The following is a 19980-nucleotide window of genomic DNA, read 5'->3' on the forward strand; positions in this document are numbered from 1 at the left end:
AGCACGGAGCCTGCTTGGGATTCTCTCTCTTTCTCACTCTCTCTCTGTCTCTCAAAATAAATAAATAAACTTTAAAAAATGTTTTAAAAAAGTAAAAAAAAAATAAGGAATGAAGGTCAAGGAAAGAAGGAAAATAGGAAATCCCATTGAGAACCTACTGCGTGCCTGTTTCGGGGCTTGGCACTTTCAGACACAGAATCTCCACTAATTTTCACCATGCCTCGGAGTCATTATACTCTCCCCATGTTTAAAATGACTGGGCTAAGGGCGCCTGTGTGGTTCAGTCGGTCAAGCATCCGACTTTTGATTTCAGCTCAGGTCAGGATCTCACAGTTGCGAGATTGAGCCCCACGTCAGGCTCGGCACCGGGCGTGGAGCCCACGTAAGACTCCCCCTCTCCTCTCTCTCTGCCCCTTCCCCTCTTCAAAAGGAATTTAATATGAGTGGGCTGAAGCCCATCATTTCTCCAGTGTCACACAGCGAGCAGGGTAAGCAGTGGGGAAGTGAGATAACATTAACCGAACTCCCAAGGCAGCACTGAGGATAAGTCCTCAGTGATTGCAGACTGTGTTTTTAACATGGCTGGGTCTATTCCAGACTCCAGGACAAGGGGAGTCCCTTTTCCCACCACTTCTTTCCTTGTTCCAGGTCTGATGGAAGAGGAAAACCAGACGGGAGTGGTCTACTTCCACTTCCACCCCTTCTCAATGGACCCAGCAATGGCTCCCCTCTTATTTGTGGCCTTCTTGCTGTTGTTCTTAGGAAGCCTTGTTGGAAACGTCACCATTGGGCTCACAATCTGGCGAGATCACTCCCTCCACACCCCAATGTACTTCTTCCTCTTCGTCCTGGCCGTGCTGGAGATTGGCTACTCCACCAACATTGCTCCCCTGACTCTGGCTAGCATCCTTTCCGTGGGGCACATGCTCATCTCTCTTCCCAGCTGTGGGGCCCAGATGTTCTTCTTCATTCTTCTTGGAGGGTCTGACTGCGTCCTGCTTGCTGTCATGGCCTATGACAGGTACGTGGCAATCTGCCACCCATTGCATTACCACGTCATCATGAGTTGGCGGCTCTGTGGGCAGATGACTGTAGGTTCTTTGGGCCTGGGATTTCTGTTGTCACTGCCTTTGACCATTCTGATCTGCCGCCTTCCATTCTGTGGCCACAGTGAAATCTACCACTTCTTCTGTGACATGCCTGCAGTCATGCGCCTGGCCTGTGTGGACACCCGCATGCACGAGGCAGCTCTCTATGCCATCAGTGTGGCCGCGGTGGCTGTCCCTTTCCTCCTGATCTGCCTCTCCTATGGCTGCATTGTGGCCACCATCCTGAGGATGAATTCAGCTGAGGGAAAGCGCCGGGCTTTCTCCACCTGTTCCTCCCACCTCAGCGTGGTTCTCCTGCAGTATGGGTGTTGCACCCTTATCTACCTTCGCCCCAGCTCCAGCTACTCTCCAGAAGAGGGCCGGGCAGTGTCTGTTGTCTACACCTTTTTTTCACCAGTGCTAAACCCCTTGATCTATAGCATAAGGAATCAAGAGGTGACTGATGCAGTAAGAAGACTTATGGTAAGAACGTGCTGGTTCAGGAAATCAGAAGTATCCCTTCCTAGAAAAAGTACTCCCCAAACCAGGAGAAGCATGATCTCTAGGTCAGGATGCTCCAAAGCAAAAAGGAAGGAGCAGAGAGATGCCTGTCTCTGTGGCTTTCCAAGCCTGTGAAGTGCTCACCAGTGTGCGTTCCTCTGCTTTTTAGGAAATTCCAATGAGGAATCCCTGGATTGGCCCTGACTACTTAGCCAGCCTCCTCTCTCATCATAGAATAAGGACTGGACAGGAGTATCAGTGAAGGAGAGGGTGAATAAATGGATGGACAGGGAGACAGTAGCATTTGATATAATGGAGGCCATCCTGTTATCTGTTTTAAGAGCCTACATCCCTGATAGTACATGGACCCAATGAATCCAAATACTCAAATGTCTTCTGACCTTTCTCTTTGCCATTCAAGGCCTGCTCAAGTCCCACTGGCTTAATAAAGTCTGTCTGGCCATTCTTCTGACAGTGGGCTTCCTCTTTCCACTAAATCATACTTCTTTTGATTTTTATCAAAACAAATTATTGTCTTTTTGTACAACCAAGTTTCACACGTTTCGGTGTTGCCTCTAAAATAAGTCTATAAGGCCCCTTAGAATAGAAGAAATGACTTATTTTTTCTTTGCATTTTCTGGCAAGTGGTGGGTATTTAGCTGTAGGGTCTAACCATGGACTTGAGTTCTCACCTTGCTTTTATGTAAAAAAGAGGGTGGTGATAACAACAGCCTTTCTATTTCAAGGGAGTTGGATTGATAGTCAAGTGAGATAATGGATGTGTGAAAATATAATAGGAAAGTACAGGGATGCCTGGGTGGCTCAGTGGGTTAAGCGTCTGACTTTGGCTCAGGACATGATCTCACAGTTCATGATTTCAAGCCCCATGTCAGGCTCTGTGCTGACAGTTTAGAGCCTGGAGCCTGCTTTTGGATTCTGTGTCTCCTTCTCTCTCTGCCTCTCCCCCACTTGTGCTCTGTTTCTCTGTCTCTCTCTCAAAAATAACTAAACATTTAAAAAAGTTAAAAAAATATAAGAAAGTCCAGAAGAAGCCATGATTATTATGTGTGTATGTATATATTTAAGTCCTCTGTCACTTGCACTTGAACTGCTTTTACTAAGTTCAAGGCTTGCCTTCCTGATGATCTGATCAACCCTTCCTGAAGCAGTCGAGACAGTTGCTTCTCATGGCAGGAGATGGCCCCTGCAATTCCTGCAGGGGAAGCCCAAGCCCCAGTTGGCAATGAGAAGGGCTGTCAGGGAGGTTGGTGGCAGGGACCAGATGGAGGGCTGAGAGTAGGTAGGGAAAGGTATTTCCAACACATCTTCCTTAAAAAGGAAAAAGGACAGAATCTCATTCTCTTCTCGATCTGCAAAGCAATCGATGATAAAAACCAGCCTATTCCATATCTGATTGTGTTACATGTGAGAAAGAGGGGGAATATGAGAACCTGATGGCAAGAATTCCCGGGGCATCCAAATATGTTTAGTTGTGCTTGTGTGGTGATTCAACAGTTTATTGATAGCAGTGGTGTTTGGTGGAATTAATATATTACTTATCTAGTTTTAATTAATTCTGTTTCCAGTATGGTTCCACAAAAGATGTGAAGCAGCTTAAAAATACATTGGATGCACTCGGAAAGCAAAATTTAGAACCACCATATGATCCAGCAATTGCATTATTAGGTATTTACCCAAAGGTTACAAAAATACAGTTTTGAAGGGGTACATGCACCCCAATGTTTATAGTAGCATTATCAATGGCCAAATTATGCAGAGAGCCCAAATGTCCATCTACTGATGAGGAGATAAAGAAGATAAAGTAGATAAAGTACACAATGGAATATTACTCAGTGAGCAAAAAGAACGAAATCTTGTCATTCGCAGCAATGTACATGGAGCTAGACTGTATCGTGCTAAGTGAAACCAGTCAGTCAGAGAAAGACAAATACCATGTGATTTCACTCATATGTGGAATTTAAGAAACAAAACAGATGAACCTAGGGGAAAAGGGGGAAAAGAGAGGAGAAGGAAACAAGTCACAAGAGACTCTTAACGATAGAGAACAAACTGAAGGTTGATGGAAGGAGGTGGGTGAGAGACGGGCTAGATGGGTGATGGGAATTAAGAGGGCACTTGCCGGATGAGCACTGGGTGTTGTATGTAAGCGATAAATCACTGAATCCTACTTCTGAAACCAATATTGTACTATGTATTAGCTAGCTAAAATATATTAAAAAGTAAAATAAGCAAGAATGTAAAAAAATAAATTGGATACAAATGTTAAAAACACATAGACAAGAATAAGGCACCTGGGTGGCTCAGTAAGTTGAGCATCTGACTTCAGCTCAGGTCATGATTCATGGCTCATAAGTTTAAGCATCGTGTTGGGCTTTGTGCTGACAGCACAGAGACTGCTTTGGATTCTCTGCCTCCTTCTCTCTCTGCACCTTTTAATGTTTAAAAAAGAATTTAAAAAGCCATATAGGCAAGAAGATTGGGGTAAAGGAAAAATTTAGGCAGGGTCATAGAGTATATAGTAGTAAAATTGCAATGCAGAAATGTAACTTGTGTGTTCCTCTGAAGTCTATATAGTGGTCACCTACAGGTATCTGAGATTTCTAGTAGCCAGGGAAAAGAATAAAATATTATTCAGTGTGAGAATTCAGAGTTCATATAATACTATATAGTAGAACTATGGAGAAATCTAACACTTTTTTTTGGTTAAATCTCAGATGTAAAAGAATATTTCTCCACAGCTTTCCAAAGGAGAATATAGCACACTTAACACACCAGTGATTAGAATAATAATACTAGCTATCACTTACTGAGCACTGAAGTATGTGCCAGACATTGTTTATGTGCTTAGAACACGTTAATTCACTTGATTCCCACAACATCTTATGAGATTGGTACCGTTATTATCCTCATTTTACACATAAAGGACTGAAGCTTAGAGAGGTTGAGTAATTTTCCCAAGATCACACAGCTAGTAAGGGCTGTCACAGTCTCACTCCAGAGCCTGTGACCTTAACCACTATAACATACAGTAAATATGGGATGAACTTTCTAGGGCTAATGCTCAATGTAAGCTGATGGTGTGACATTGATGTTTCAGTCACTTAAAGCACTTAAATCTACAAGGGATGAGTACAGTCAGTAAAAGGATATATCTCTCAAATTCTCTAACTTGATTTTAGGGAATAAACCTAAACTATTAGAGCCTGATGGGCCAGCATGTCTTTCAGGAGGTGCTCCACAAACACTATTTTACTCAACCAAGGTCTTGATAGGAATTGGAGAAGAGAAAGTTCCTGCTTGCTGTTTTTTTTTTTTTTAAATATTTTTTATTTATTTCTAGGAGAGAGAGAGACAGCGTGAGCAGGGGAGGGTCAGAGAGAGAGGGAGACACAGACTCCGAAACAGGCTCCAGGCTCCGAGCTGGCAGTCAGCACAGAGCCCGATGCGGGGCTCGAACCCACGAACCGCGAGATCATGACCCAAGCGAAAGTCGGACGCTTAACCGACTAAGCCACCCAGGCGCCCCGTCCTGCTTGCTGTTTTTATCCAAGAGTTGGAATACATATGTTCTGCATTAATAATAAGCCAAGAACTTTTGTACTCACTGTACAAGATTTGGACACGATTGGTTTTCTTTTCTTTCTTTCTTTCTTTCTTTCTTTCTTTCTTTCTTTCTTTCTTTCTTTCTTTCTTTCTTTCTTTTTTTAATGTTTTATTTATTTATAGGAGAGAGGGAGACAGTGTGAGCAGGGGAGGGTCAGAGAGAGAGGGAGTGACAGACTCTGAAACAGGCTCCAAGCTCTGAGCTGGCAGTCAGCACAGAGCCCGACGCGGGGCTCGAAACCACGAACCGCGAGATCATGACCCAAGCGAAAGTCGGACGCTTAACCGACTAAGCCACCCAGGCACCCCAGGATTGGTTTTCTTTTCTTTCATTACATATCCATCTGCACGCTCTAATTTCATACTGGTACTCCAACGGAATCAGATTTGAACAGCACAAAACAATATCATCATATTCTAATGTGATTTTATTTACTCATTGGTCTGAGCCCACCAGAGTAACTCTTAGTGGTATTAGCTATGTGAAGCAAGTGGCCTAGTATGCACTGAATGTTTGTATCCCCTCAAAATTCATATATTGGATCTAATCCCTGATATGATGGTATTTGGAAGTGGTACATTTTGGAGGTAATTTGGTCATGAGGATGGAGTCATCATGAATGGTATTAGTGCTCTTATAAAAGTGATCCCACAGGGGCACCTGTGTGACCCAGTCGGTTAAGTGGCCAACTCTTTATCTTGGCTCAGGTCACATTTTCAGAGTTCATGAGATTGAGACCTGTCTAGGACTCTGTGCTGTCAGCATGGAGCCTGCTTGGGATTCTCTCTCTCCCTCTCTCTCTGTCCCTCTTTTGCTCTTGTGAGCTCACATGTGTACATGCTCTCTCTCTCAAAATAAATAAATAAACTTAAAAATTTTTTTTAGAAAGAAGAAGAAGGAATCCCACAAAGCTCTCTAACCCCTTCTGCTGTAAGGATATAATGATAGTGTGGAAGAGGGCCCTCGCCCAACTATGTGGCACCTAAATATCAGGCTTCCAGCCTCCAGAATCGTGAGAAATAAATTTCTGTTGTTTAGAAACCACCCAGTATCTGGCAGTTTATTCTTCTTCTTCTTTTTTTTTAAACCATTTTTAATGTTTATTTATTTCCGGGGGGGGGGGGGCGTGCAGAGAGAGGGAGACAGAGAATCCAAAGCAGGCTTCAGGCTCTGAACTGTCAGTACAGAGCCGACACAGAGCTTGAACTCACAAACTATGAGATCATGACCTGACTGAACTCATGACCTATGAGATCACGAGCTGAAGTCGGACACTTAACTGACGGAGACACTAGGCGCCCCTCTGGCATTTTGTTCTAACAGCCTGAACTAACTAAGCCATGGCCCTACTGCATAATGAATTTATAGAAGGTAGTTATTTAAGAAAACGTTCCCTCTTTTAACTAAAAATATCAGGCAGGCTGTAACTCAGCTTTAGGGGGGCCCCTGTGGACCCCCAAATCCTCTTCCTGTTGCTCATGCACATTGATGGAAGGGGGTGAGATAGGACGTCTTGGTTTAAAATCCTGGATCAGCCACTGATCAGCTGTGCAAACTTGGACAAGTCAACCTACCGCTGTAGACTGTGGTTTCCTCATTTGTAGAGTTGAAGCACTGAACACTGATTGACATATCCAGTAAGGTGTTAGAAGATGAAAATAAAATATAAATGAAACTTAGCACACAAATTTATGGTCAGCATCACCACCCTCACCATCCCCTTCCTGCTTATCACTCTCTCCTCTGTCTTCATCATGGCCGCCATCCTGAAGATCCGCTTGGCAGAGGGGAAGCACAGGGTCTTCTCCACCTGACTGTGGTCCTGTTCCAGTGTGGATGAGGAGGCCTCCTTCGGGTGTTCCAACACCAGCTACTCTCCCAGAGAGGGGCTGGCGGGTGTCTGTGGTTTAAACATTCACCACCCTTGTGCGGAACCCCTTAATCAATAGCATGAGAAACAAATTGTTCAAGGATGCTCTTAAAAAAAGAAATTACAAGGTTCTTGCTGCTCAGAGTACATTGACTCTTTCTGGATATTATGAGCCAAACAGTTTTTTTCCTACGTGGGAAAAGAAATAAAAAAGGATGAACCATCTAGAAGCCGAGGGGAAAGACACTTAAACTTCAAAACTGTTTTAAATTCTATCGCTCTTCCTCTGTTGCTGTGTGTCTGTGTTCTGGGTGTGAAGTAACAGTGTCTTCATCTGTAAAGTCATGCTAGGCCTGTCGAGAGGGTCATTAGTGAGGTCATGGATCTAAAAGGACTTTGTGAACTGTAGCAGATGACCCGGGTCTCATTTGGATTCAATTGCTCTTTAGAAACAAAATCTATTTCTTGCTTTTCCTAAAATTTATTTGCACTATTTAGAAGACAGCACACGAAGAGGTAAAGGGTGCTAAGTTCCAACAGCCTAAAGAGCTTAGAATTCTCAAATGCAGAAAGAGGACGAAGGGTTGTCATGAGACACTGGGTCATCTTCTCTTCTAGAACAAACCAGTGTTTCTCAAAACGTTGGCTTACTTTCAAAGGCCCACATCCCTCAGATGGCATGGAAAAAATTTCTCTGGCTAATTAGGGATGGAAAGAGTGCAAATTTTACTTTCCTCTTGAAGATTCACAAGCACATTACCTGGGATGCTTTACCATAGAGCAGTCTTTGTAGGGCTGGGGCCTCCCCAAACAACTGATCACCCTTCCTTCCTTTCTTTCCTTTCCTTCTCTCTCTTTTCTTTCTTCTTTTCCTTCCTTTCTTTTCTTTCTTTCTTTCTTTCTTTCTTTCTTTCTTTCTTTCTTTCTTTCTTTCTTTCTTTCTTTCTCTCTCTCTCTCTCTCTCTCTCTCTCATCTAAGATACTTAACCTGATGAAGATTATCTTCTGGAAAAGCTCTTAAGGAAATGATCCTGTAAAAGACCAACAATATATCGGATGGAATAGTGGCTTGGCTCTGAATAAAATGAGTCTGTTGAGACAGAAGCCAGGCTACATGAAAGAAAACTCACAAGCAAATTGAAAATGCAACCTGTTCACTTATGAATGTTACTGAACACAAATCCTTTTACATATATTTTAAGATCTGATTATTACTCAGGTAAGTTTGACCTAAAAACTAAAAACCTTCAAGAAAGAATAGTAAAGCACAATGACTTGATGATTTGTAGTGAAATTGAGAGCTCACCACTCCTGGTCTTTGCTCTTAAGAAAATGATCTTTGGGGCCACACAGCATTTGCTGCAGGGTCTTTCTGGTTTCTTTTTCTGGAGAGGTGAGATGTAGGTCAAGGTGAAGGTCAAGTCCTTGCCTATCAACAGCAAAGTTCACTGAGTTCCCCTCATCCCATGGAAACATAGCACATTTGCTGACTATGTCCAGTGTGGGTTTGTGGTTGCATGTGGGGGAACCAGATTGGATGTTGGGGTCACCTGGATGCATTCAGTGACTCACAGGAATGTGGAGAGACAATCCGGAAAAAGGTGCATTGGTCATAGAAATTGCTTCATGGCCTCCTTGGATGCAGTCACTTTCTCTTTCAAACTCCCTAGAGTCTGATTCTAGAAGTAGGATCAGAAGATGACTCTGAACTGGTGCTAGTTGCAAAGGAGCTGGTCAATTTTTCTTCCTGTAGTTTTTAATTTTTTATTTTATTATTATTTTTAGTATTTTTTTATTTTTGAGAAAGAGAGACATACACACTGACACAGCATGAGTGGGGCAGAGAGAGGGGGAGACACAGAATCTGAAGCAGGCTCCAGGCTCTGAGCTGTCAGCACAGAGCCTGATGCGGGGCTTTAACCCCCAAAGTGTGAGATCATGTCCTGAGCTGAAGTTGGATGCTTAACTGACTGAGCCACCCAGGCGCCCCTCCCTATAGCTTTTTAAAAATAATATTTATTTACCACCTATAAGGCATAAGCACATTATTTGGAAAGCAGAAAACCACTGTTCAGGCTGCAAGACGAAAAAGAAAAATGGGGGAAAGAATAATTAGTAAATAACAAACTAAGAGGAATAATTAGTAAACAACTGCCAGCTTGCCTGCATTGTCATTCATGACCGTGACTCTGGCTGCGGTGGAAAGGGGGCCGAGCTCCAAGGAAACAGAGTCCCAACTCAAGCTCAGCTGCTGCTCTGCTGTGTTGCATTCTGGGGCTTTGGGCGGGGCAGAGAAGCCACCAGAACGCTCCCCTCGGCCTGCCTGTGGCTTGTGGGCCTGCAGCTTGCACCTTTGGCTCAAGACAGAATGGTTTCCTGGGCTCTTCTCTGAGTAGACATCTGCCCACTTATCCTTCCTGAAACATGTTCCAGGTCAGTTAGGCTTTCAAATGGTTGGTGATTGCTTTTCAGGAATGTTTTGCATTTTTCTTTCTAGATTGCTTTGACAACTTCCTGCCAAGCTCTCCCACTCTCACACATATATACACCCTTTTAGGTCTTCATTTTCTTATTTTAAGTTTATTTATTTATTTTGAAAGAGAGAGAGAGAGAGGGAAGAGGAAGAGAGAGGGGGGGAGGAATGAGAGAGGGAGAGACAGAGAGAATCCCAAGCAGTCTCTGAGCTGTTAGTGTAGAGCCCGACATGGGGCTTAAACTCAGACTCATGAACCATGAGATTATGATGTGAGCCAAAGTCAAGAGTTGGACACTTAACATACTGAGCCACTCAGAAGCCCCTGTAGGCCTTCATTTTTAACAGTGTTCACAGAGTGTTCAGTTACTGGTTCTTCAAATTTTCATCTGAAAATTTTAGGTGACACATAAATGAACATGAGAGACTACAAAACAGAACCGGCATAATACATGCTGATACGTAACAAAAAGTGAGTGAGTTGAATTTAAGTCAAGAAAAACATTGGGGTGCCTGGGTGGCTCAGTCAGTTAAGTGTTTGACTTCAGCTCAGGTCACTAATCTTGTGGTTTGCAAGTTTGAGCCCCGTGTTGAACTCTGTGCTGACAGTTTAGAGCCTGCTTCAGATTCTGTGTCTCCCTCTCTCTCTGCCCCTCCCTCTCTCTCTCTCTCTCTCTCTCAAAAATAAATAAACATTAAAAAAAAGAAAAGAAAAACATGAAGTAATCGAGGGCATCTGGCTGACTCAGTCAGAAGAGTGTGCCACTCTTAACCTCAAGGTTGTGAGTTGGAGCCCCACGTTGGCATAGAGATTACTTAAATAAATAAACTAAGAAAAAAGGAAAACATTAAGTAATTCATAAATCACAAAGATTGTTCATTAATAACTGAAGTTTGAGGGGCGCTTGGGTGGCTCAGTCAGGTAAGCTGCCAACTTCGGCTCAGGTCATGATCTCACGGTTCACAAGTTTGAGCCCCACATTTACAGCTCAAAGCCAGCAGCCTGCATCAGATTCTGTGTGTGTGACTTTCTCTGCCCTTGCCCCACTCATTCTCTCTCTCTTTCTCTCTCAAAAATAAAGAAAAAAACATTAAAAATAACGGAAATAACTGAATTTTCCCCCTACGTTTTATAATAGCCTTGACAAGGATCACTATCAACTACTGGTAAAAAAAAGAAAAAAATTATAGGGTGTGTGGCAGGGTCTTGAACAATATTTGGTGAACAAAGAAAGGAATGTCCAGTGCTCTAACGTTCTGCAATCAATGTATACCAGACACCTGTTAGGTGCTTAGCACTGACTACAACACGCAATGCAATACCTAGTTGAATTAGTTGCTTCCATTGAGGACGTAATCCTGGTAGGGGTGGAGTAAATATTATAATAAACACAATGCAGGGATGCCTGGGTGGCTCAGTTGGTTAAGCGTCCGACTTCCGCTCAGGTCATGATCTCAAGGTTTGTGACTCTGAGCCCCGTGTCTGGCTCTGTGCTGACAGTTCAGAGCCTGCTTCAGATTCTGTGTCTCCCTCTTTCTCTCTGCCCCTCCCCTACTCACGCTCTCTCTCTCTCAAAAATAATTAAATGTTAAAAAATTTTAAGGAAACAAAATACAGAGTGATAAGTGCTATAATTCGGGTGAGGACAAAACCACCACAAAGGATGGAGCAGGGAGTGATCTTTCCCTTTTTGGAGGAGGTTGGAGGAAGGTGTATCAGAACATGGCCTTACTTAACAGATGACACCTGGCTGAGCTCTGAAAGATGCCTTGAATTTGTCCAGGTGCACAAAATATTAATCTTCATTTGGATTAATTAAAGTTATATATCTTTTAAACTCTCCCAAACTTGGAGAGTAAAAATTAAGCAGTAATTAGAACATAGTTCAGTCTAGTAGCAGTTAAATCAGTTTGGAATATCACATCTCCAAATAATTCCTATTTGTGTTCAGACATTGACCTATAGGGGATGGTCAAGTGCAAAGCTAAGTTAGCCTCTTGGGGCTTTACTGAACCAACGTTGGCAGGGAAATCCCCAGACAGAAGATGAGAAGAACTGAGAGCTGAGAGAGAAAAGCCAGAATTCTGTCTCTGCAAGGGCTAAAGTCCCATGCATTTCCCTTGAGAAGAGGCATCAGGGAAGGATTTTAACAGCGTCTGGATGTGAGCCCCCCTCACTGCTGGGCCGTTTCTCAGAGAGTCGGTCTCCATGGGTCCCAAGATTGTGAAGAAGGGGATTCCACTGTGGCCTTCACTCAGCCTCGGGGAAGGATGTAGTTACCAGCCTCTCAAGGTAAGGAGGGTAGAGGGAAGACCACGTTGATGAGTTGTTGTGTGGTCTAGACCCCGGGGAATGGACCCATGAACCCTACTGACCTTGGGGTTCCCTGATCCTGTGAGGGTCTTCCTGGGGTGAAGTTAAAATTGGATGGGAACATTCGTACAATCTGCTGGAGTGAATTAGGTGACAGGGCTTATGCCAAATATTCTAACAACAAATAAGTCTTCAAAACAGTTCACTACTGAGGGCGAGGGAATAGTCTGCGTCTCCCTTGAAATGTAGCTGATTTCCTAGGTTGGCTGAGAGTGGTGAAGAAGTTATCCACCCTCCTTGTAGGAGGTGTCCATGCTTTGTTGGGGCACCCAGGAAATACTGTGTAATCTACTCAGTTTCTAGGTTACACACTCTATGCCTGGTTGATAGTAGATGCTCAGTGAATACTTGTTGAACGAGTGAATGTACAAATAGTCCTCTTAATTACACGCCATGAGGGAAGAAGATAGAGGGGTATGCGAAGGTCTTTATGGAAGAGGAAAGGCTTTTTCTGTGAATGTTTGCCAAGTCTTTGGAAGCGGTACTGGTACCAAGAGACTCATCAAAGAAGATGCAACATTATTGAGAATGTATAGTTCCTGGATGAGAGGAGAGCTGGAATTCTCTGATCCAACCTTAAGGTAGCAAGGCATTATGTAGCAGCAAAGGGAGAAGAAAGCAGACAATGAAAGAGAACATTTAACTACAACAAAGCCCACAGGATTGTCATCTTCGTACCATTGAAAGGACCCCAGAGGAGGAGCAAGTTTGGGAGTGAAGAGTGGAGAGATTTCTCATTCACTCGTCAATACCTTGGGTGAAGACACCAAAGGCAAGAACAATTTTTTATTTGTTTAATAGATTTATTACACTTTGCATGTTCCTAAAAATAGAGTGACTTGCAATAAAACCCTAGTGACAGGAAAATCAAAATCAACTTGCACAGTAGAGAAGATAAGAGAGAAATAGAAATGGAGTTATTGGAGTTGAGGAATGATAAGCAGTTGAATACAAAACTTGGTTTTGGGCTTCCTAGCAGCTAAGACAAAAAGGGAAACATGAATTATGTAGCTTTAATAGTCAAGTGGGATGACATATATTTAATTAAGAGAGAAATGTGTGTGTCTGGCCAGGGTTGTGGAAAATGGGTTGTGAATTCAGGTGAGCCTAAGGGATGAGAATGAGAATTAGATTTCCTTATCCAAGGAATGTTGAACATCCTCTCTGTGATCAACATGATTGTGCAGTGCAGTGGGATTCATTATAGTTTTTAAGACATTCCACAGAGAGAATCTTTTATTCTTAAACTTCTCTGAAAACCTGTTGATGTTCTGAAGAAAATTTTGAGGGATACTGGAGGTAGTGTGCTTGAGAGATGTGGCTTCCAAGAGCTACGACTAATGCCCAGAGTTATAGCTTTGAGAAACATGTTCATTAAATTTGTAGATGACAGGGGAGCGAAATTGATTACTCACTGGAGTAAAGAATTGAAATTCTCTGTATGATCTTGATGGGCTAGAATGATGAGTTAAATCTAAAGGGTTGAATTTAAGAAGAGATGAGGATAAAGGAAAAATGAGAGGAGAAGGAAAGGAAGGGAAAGGAAAGGGAAGGGAAGGGAAGGGAAGGAAAAGAAAGGAAAGGAAAGGAGGGAGAGAGGAAGAGAGGAAGGGAGGTTCACAACAATAAACTCAGCCTGTAAATGGATGTGAATCCTGGTTCCAACAAAGACTGTATAACTAGGGGTGTGTTAGGGAACTTCCGTTTCCTCACCTCTCAAACAAGAATTCTAAAAATCAATGAAACTTTTATAATTGAAACAATAAACACACATTTTTGGAAGGAAATTTAAAAAGTGGAGAAAAGCATGAAGAAAACAGTCATCACCCGTTTTTCTAAAAAACACTGAGTTTACTGTCCTTCTTTATATTGGTCGCATAATTTGTTCATGCGATGCATAGTCTTGCCTCATTGTTTTCTTCATTTAATGTTATATTATGAGCATCTTCTCACCTTATTAAACCTCTTAATTATAACAATTTTAATGGCAATATAGTAGTTCATCATATGAATATATGTCAAGTGACTGAAACATCACTTTTGTAAGTGCTGATTTATTTTTGAAAGAGAGAGAGAGAGGGAGAGAGAGTGTGTGTATGAGCGGGGGGAGAGGTGTGGGGGGTGGACAGAGAATCTAAAGTGGGCTCTGGGCTGACAGCAGTGAGCCTGATGTGGGACTCAAACTTGTGAACTGCGAGATCATGACCTGAGCCGAAGTCAGACGCTCAACCAACTGAGCCACCCGGGTGCCCCAAAACGTTACTTTTTGTTAAGCATTTGTTTTGTCTCCTTATAAAAAATTATTAAGGCCCACTGCACACATCTTTGTGCATTTGGCTCCATATGCCAGGCTATTTCCTTAGGGTAGATCCTTTAATGTTGAGAGTACATTTAAAAAAATTTTTTTCAATGTTTATTTTTGAGAGACAAAATGCCAGTGTGGGAGGGGCAGAGAGAGAGAGAGAGAGAGAGAGAGAGAGATTGAGAGACAGAATTTGAAGCAGGCTTCAGGCTCCGGGCTGTCAGTGCAGAGCCCAACATGGAGTTCAAACCCACAAACTGTGAGATCATGACCTATGCTGAAGTCGGTTGCTTAACCGACTAAGCCACCCAGGTGCCCCTACATCTTTTTTTTTACATTTATGTAATTATTTTGAAAGAGAGAGAGTGCACAAGTGAGAATGGGGGAGGTACAGACAGCAAGGGAGAGAGAATCCCAAGCAGACTCTGCACTGTCAGCACAGAGCCCGATATGGGATTCAATCCCACGAACCACGAGATCATGACCTGAGCCAAAATCAAGAGTCAGATGCTTAACCGACTGAGCCATCCAGGCACCGCCAATGCATGTGACATCTTAAATCACTTCTTGAAGACACTGATTATCTCTCCAGAAAGGATAAGCCTCTTCAGAATCAGAGTGCTAAAACGAAGATTACTATTTCTACTTCAAAAGTACGAAGTATCAGTCACTGCATTGATAGGGCCTCAGTAAATCTCCAGTGTTCATGTCAATACAGATTACACAGTGCCTGACGCTGTGCTAGGTCCTGGGCATTAGTACAGAATGGGACCCCATTGTCCCTGCTCTCATGGAGCTTACAGTCCAAGGAGGGGAGTGAAATACAAAGCGAACCCAGAGGCAAACACATCATTCAAGGAATGGTGAGACCCCTGGTTATAGATAATCGTTCTTTTTCTTATAAGTGTTTGCCCCACACCCTCCTACACTGTTGGTGGGAATGTAAACTGGTGCAGCCCCTCTGGAAAACAGTGCGGAGGTTCCTCAGGAAACTAACAANTTTTTTTTTTTAAAAAAGTGTTTGCCCCATTAGTGTTTAACTCATGGAGATCAAATATTTGGGGTGAAGGATGTGCTGTCCATCCTCACTTGCTGTGCATAGAGAGAAAGACAGGCAGGTATGTGCTTTTAATGTTGCCTCAGAAAAGGAATTAACATTTTTAAGGAATAAAACTCTCAGAAAGTTCCAGATGAAAAATTTCCTACCATGATTCCAGCCATCTTCTAGCCCTCCTACCCCACATGAGGCTGCGCCAAACAGATGACCCGTTCAGGGGCAGATGCATTTAGGAAAGGAAAACACTTTACTTCCAAAGCATGCGGGGAGTCAGACATTAAAAAGACTGGCTTGTCAGACATAAAAACCTAACAAATACTCAAAGGATAAAATTGCAAATCAGCAAGGATATAAGGTTGTATTATTCTGTTTATGGTGGAAAACAACATTCTTACATGATTATCATATTTTCAAAAGTCATGATACATCTTTAGACATCAGCATAGCAAAAATAAACAAGAAATGCATTCCTTTGGGCATCCATAACCCAGTCAGGATCATCTGTTTTCATTTAACTCAGGTTGCAGGGTGGTCCCCCCTTTCTACTGTGGCACTGTGAACTGCTTAATCATTGGAAGAAAGGCAAATTGTCAGTTTTATGTTTCTGCAGGAGATGTGATATGGGGTGTGTGTGTGTGTGTGTGTGTGTGTGTGTGTGTGTGTGTTGAAGGGGTGGGATAAATACCCCGCTGAACTTCATGCTACCCTTCATTCTTTATGCTACTTCAATGAGAGTCAGTAGCTGTCATTGGCCAAACTGAACCAGAAACCACAGGGGCAGGGTGACTGGCTAATGCAGTCCTTTGTCACTAGCCTCCCATGGGGCAGAGCAGGGTGGAGAGTGGACCTAGGGAGCAGATCCAGAACAGCCAGGAACACTTTCCTTTTGCAAACTCACTAAGAGGAAGAGTAGTCTCTGAAAGTGATGGAAATGGAAAAGGGGGAAAGTGGCAAAAAGATGGACAAGGGTCTAGAGAGGTAGGAAGGGAGTCCGGGCAGAACAGCATTACAAAGGCTACAGGTGGGGAATTTCAAGGAGAATGGAGTAGCCAATGGCTTTGAATGCGATGCAGATCAAGTCGTAAGTAGCTGTTGGACTCAATGATGTGGACGTCATTGGTGACCTTCATTAGAGCGGTTTCAGGAGTAAGATGGAAACTGGCTTGCCCAGGCTGAAGAGTAGGAAATAGTCATAATGGGAAGGAGCTAGGGAGCCATTAGAGGGTCATGTCAGATGGAGGGATGTGTTATAGGTCCTATGTTATAGTTTCAGTACTAGCGAGACGGAGGATCAATTGCCTCCAAGTGGCTTCTGTTATTTTTTGCTGTGAAGCTGGAGGCTGGGTCATCCACTGCTAGTGAGGAAGGAGGTAGCAGAAGACAAGACTTGAAGAGACCAGAGAAATTTGCACTAGTCTTGGAGGGGACCAGAAGGAGGAGCTCACTAGGGGACTGGGGTCAGTGCTGGGGTTGATAATGCCCCTTTGTTGGGGCCCCGCTCAGTAGGATTTTGCAATCTTGAGTCCCGTTCAGCCTGGAATAGGTATGTTGGCTATTATAGAAGGTAACGGAGTTGACAAAAGGTCAAGGAGCCACAGATGGTGGTAATATTGGCAAAAGACTAATGGAAGATATGAACCATAGGTCTTGGTTGGGTAAGGAAGGGAGCAAAGCCCAAAGGAGGCTTATTTGGGGGAAATGGAGGCATCAAGGTGGTCTTGGTGAGGTAGAAGAAGAGAAGTATTCCTGATTATTGCTCACACTCATGGAGAGTTCACCAGGGCCCAGACACATTTACTTCTGGCAACATTCCTAAGAGTTATGTCCTATTGTCATCTTTATAGATAGAGAAATTGAAGCAGAAAACATATCAAGTTGCTCTAGGTCATACTCTTGGTCAATGGCAGATCAGGGATTAGAACCTAGATGGTCTAACCCCAGAGGCTGTGCCCTTGAGAGCCAGGCAAGGGATGAGGGCATAGAGGAATTTGTGGTCTGAGTATGGTATTCTGTGATTTAAGAGTTCAGCTCTGACTTGAACGGATGCTTACACACCTATGTTCATGGCAGCGTTGTTCACAATAGACAAAAGGTGGAAACAATCCAAGTGTCTGTGAACAGATGAATGGATGAACAAAATGTGATATTTACACACAATGGAATACTGTTCAGCTATAAAAAATTAAGGATATCTGACATATGCGACCACATGGATGGCCCTTGAAAGCATTATGCTGAGTAAAATAATCCTGATACAGAAGGACAAATACCGTGTGATTCTGCTTATATGAGGTGCCTAGGATAGGCAAACTTATAGAGACAGAAATCAGGATAGAGGTAACTGGGATTTGGGAGGATGGCATGTGGGAAGTTATTGTTTAGCGGGTACAGAGTTTTTGTTGGGGATGATAAAAAAAGTTTTGGTTATGGATAGAGGTGATGGTTACACAACATGGTGGATGTATTTAATGCCCCTGAATCATACATTTACATATGGCTGAACTTAGAAATATTATACATGTATATTTTACCACAACTAAAAAAAAAGATTTCTGTGGTGAACTACTTCTGGGTGATTACAACAAAAAGTCTGATTTAGAGGCGAGTTGCTGAGTGTAGACAGGAGGTAGAGATGGTTGGGGTTGAGATCAAGAAAGGGAGAGGCCAAGGGTTGAATGGGTCACCCGGTGGGAGCTCTGATCTTGCTATTTCTCTCTCCTCAGGGGGGCAGCACCGTGTCACCCGCAGGTTCAGTGCACTGAGTACATGGAGGCTACAAATCAGACTGGGATGATTCGCTTCCACTTCCGCCCCTTCTCCAAACTCCCCGAGGTGCAGATGCTAATCTTTGTGGCCTTCCTCATCATGTACCTGGTCAGCATCGGCGGCAACGGCTCCATTTCTCTCATCATCTGGATCAACCATTCCCTGCACACCCCCATGTACTTCTTCTTGGCCAGCTTGGCGGCTCTGGAGATCTGCTACTCCTCCACCATTGCCCCTCTGACTCTGGCCAGCGTCCTGTCCGCGGAGAGAGCCCTCATCTCCCTGCCTGGCTGTGGTGCCCAGATGTTCTTCTTCATCTTCCTGGGCAGCGCTGACTGCATTCTACTAGCCGTCATGGCCTATGACAGGTTTGTGGCCATCTGTCACCCTTTGCGTTACACCCTCATGATGAGCTGGCCGTTGTGCGTCCAGCTGGCCTTGGGGTCTCTGGTGCTGGCGTTCATCTTGGCCATGCAGCTGACTGTGCTCATCTTCCAACTCCCCTTCTGCCGCAGCAAGGAAATCAGCCTGTTCTATTGCGATGTCCTCCCTGTATTGAGACTGGCCTGTGCAGATACCTGGGTCCACGAGGCCATTCTGTTTGTGGTCAGCCTCACCGTCCTCACCATCCCCTTCCTGCTTATCGCCCTCTCCTACGTCTTCATCGTGGCCGCCATCTTGAAGATCCGCTCCGCAGAGGGGAGGCACAGGGCCTTCTCCACCTGCTCCTCCCACCTGACTGTGGTCCTGCTCCAGTACGGGTGTGGAAGCCTCGTCTACTTGTGCCCCAGCTCCGAGTACTCTCCAGAGAGGGGCCAGGTGGTGTCTGTGGTTTACACATTCATCACCCCGGTGCTGAACCCCTTGATCTACAGCATGAGAAACAGAGAGCTTAAGGATGCTTTGAAGAAAACAATGATGAGGCTCCTGTTGTCCTAAACCCAGTGAACGCTCCAGACAACATTGCTGGGAAGGAACCAATGAGTATGTCTTCTGAAAGACGAGGAGATGGGGGCTAAGAGGTCGTTGGTTTTATACAGTTACTTCTTCCTGGTTATATTATTTTTGAAAAGTACTTTTTCTTTTCTCAGCCTTGGATCCTTCATCTCTAAAATGGGGATTAAAATGCCCACCAGACTTAAATTCTGGGGTCGTTTTGGATGTAATGAGATACATTAAGTGAAAATACATGGTGACTTTTAAAGGGAGATACAGGTGCCTGGGTGGCTCAGTTGGTTAAGCGTCTGACTTCCACTCAGGTCATGTTCAGGTCATGATCTCATGGTTTTTGGGTTCAAGCCCCGCATCAGGCTCTGTGCTGACAGCTCAGAGCCTGGAGTCCGCTTCGGATTCTGTGTCTTCTCTCTCTACTTCTTCCCTGCTCATGCTCTGTCTCTCTCTGGCTGTCAAAAATAAATAAATGTTAAAAAAATTGTTTTTTAAAAGATAAAGGGAAATACAGCAGGAATGTTGTTATTATTTATCCTCACCATTACACATAAAGTCTGTGTCTGGTTCCCAAGTTCTTGGCGGGGGTAAGAGCCAAGAAAAGGATGCACATCAAACCGGGACCATCAGAACCACGCTCTCCTGATTCCAGCAGTGCAAATGCTGAGTTGATGCCTTGTTGAATTCTCTTTCATCCTCAATTCTCTTCCAGGGAAAGGCGACGGGGAAAGCCCTGGAGTTTAAAGGTTGTGTTTCTTATTTCTGACCTTTATACCCAGAGCGGATCTGTCTCCATCTCAATCTCTGACTCTGCATTAGTTCTTCGTCTGCGTCTAACTCACTCTCCTCGTGCCCATAGGGTCTCCTCCCTCTGTTTTCTTTCAGACACGCGCGCGCGCACACACACACACACACACACACACACTCACACACTCACCCATCTCACATTTCTATCCTTCGCTAGTTTCTATGTACT

At 43.8% G+C, this 19980-nt stretch overlaps 2 protein-coding genes across 2 annotated transcripts; both read left to right on the forward strand.

The window, feature by feature from the left end:
* Window positions 1-653: 653 nt before the first annotated feature.
* On the forward strand, window positions 654-1851 carry LOC144218844 (olfactory receptor 10V1-like). Its single transcript, XM_077748816.1, has 2 exons — window positions 654-1571; window positions 1759-1851. Exons 1-2 carry the CDS (start codon window positions 654-656, stop codon window positions 1849-1851), a joined length of 1011 nt encoding a protein of 336 aa, XP_077604942.1.
* Window positions 1852-18056: 16205 nt separating this feature from the next.
* LOC144218907 (olfactory receptor 10V1-like) lies at window positions 18057-18995 on the forward strand. Its single transcript, XM_077748894.1, has one exon. It carries the CDS (start codon window positions 18057-18059, stop codon window positions 18993-18995), a length of 939 nt encoding a protein of 312 aa, XP_077605020.1.
* Window positions 18996-19980: the final 985 nt, after the last annotated feature.

Source organism: Crocuta crocuta, unplaced genomic scaffold (genome assembly GCF_008692635.1).
Source record: "Crocuta crocuta isolate KB4526 unplaced genomic scaffold, BGI_CrCroc_1.0 scaffold323, whole genome shotgun sequence".
NCBI lineage: Eukaryota > Metazoa > Chordata > Mammalia > Carnivora > Hyaenidae > Crocuta > Crocuta crocuta.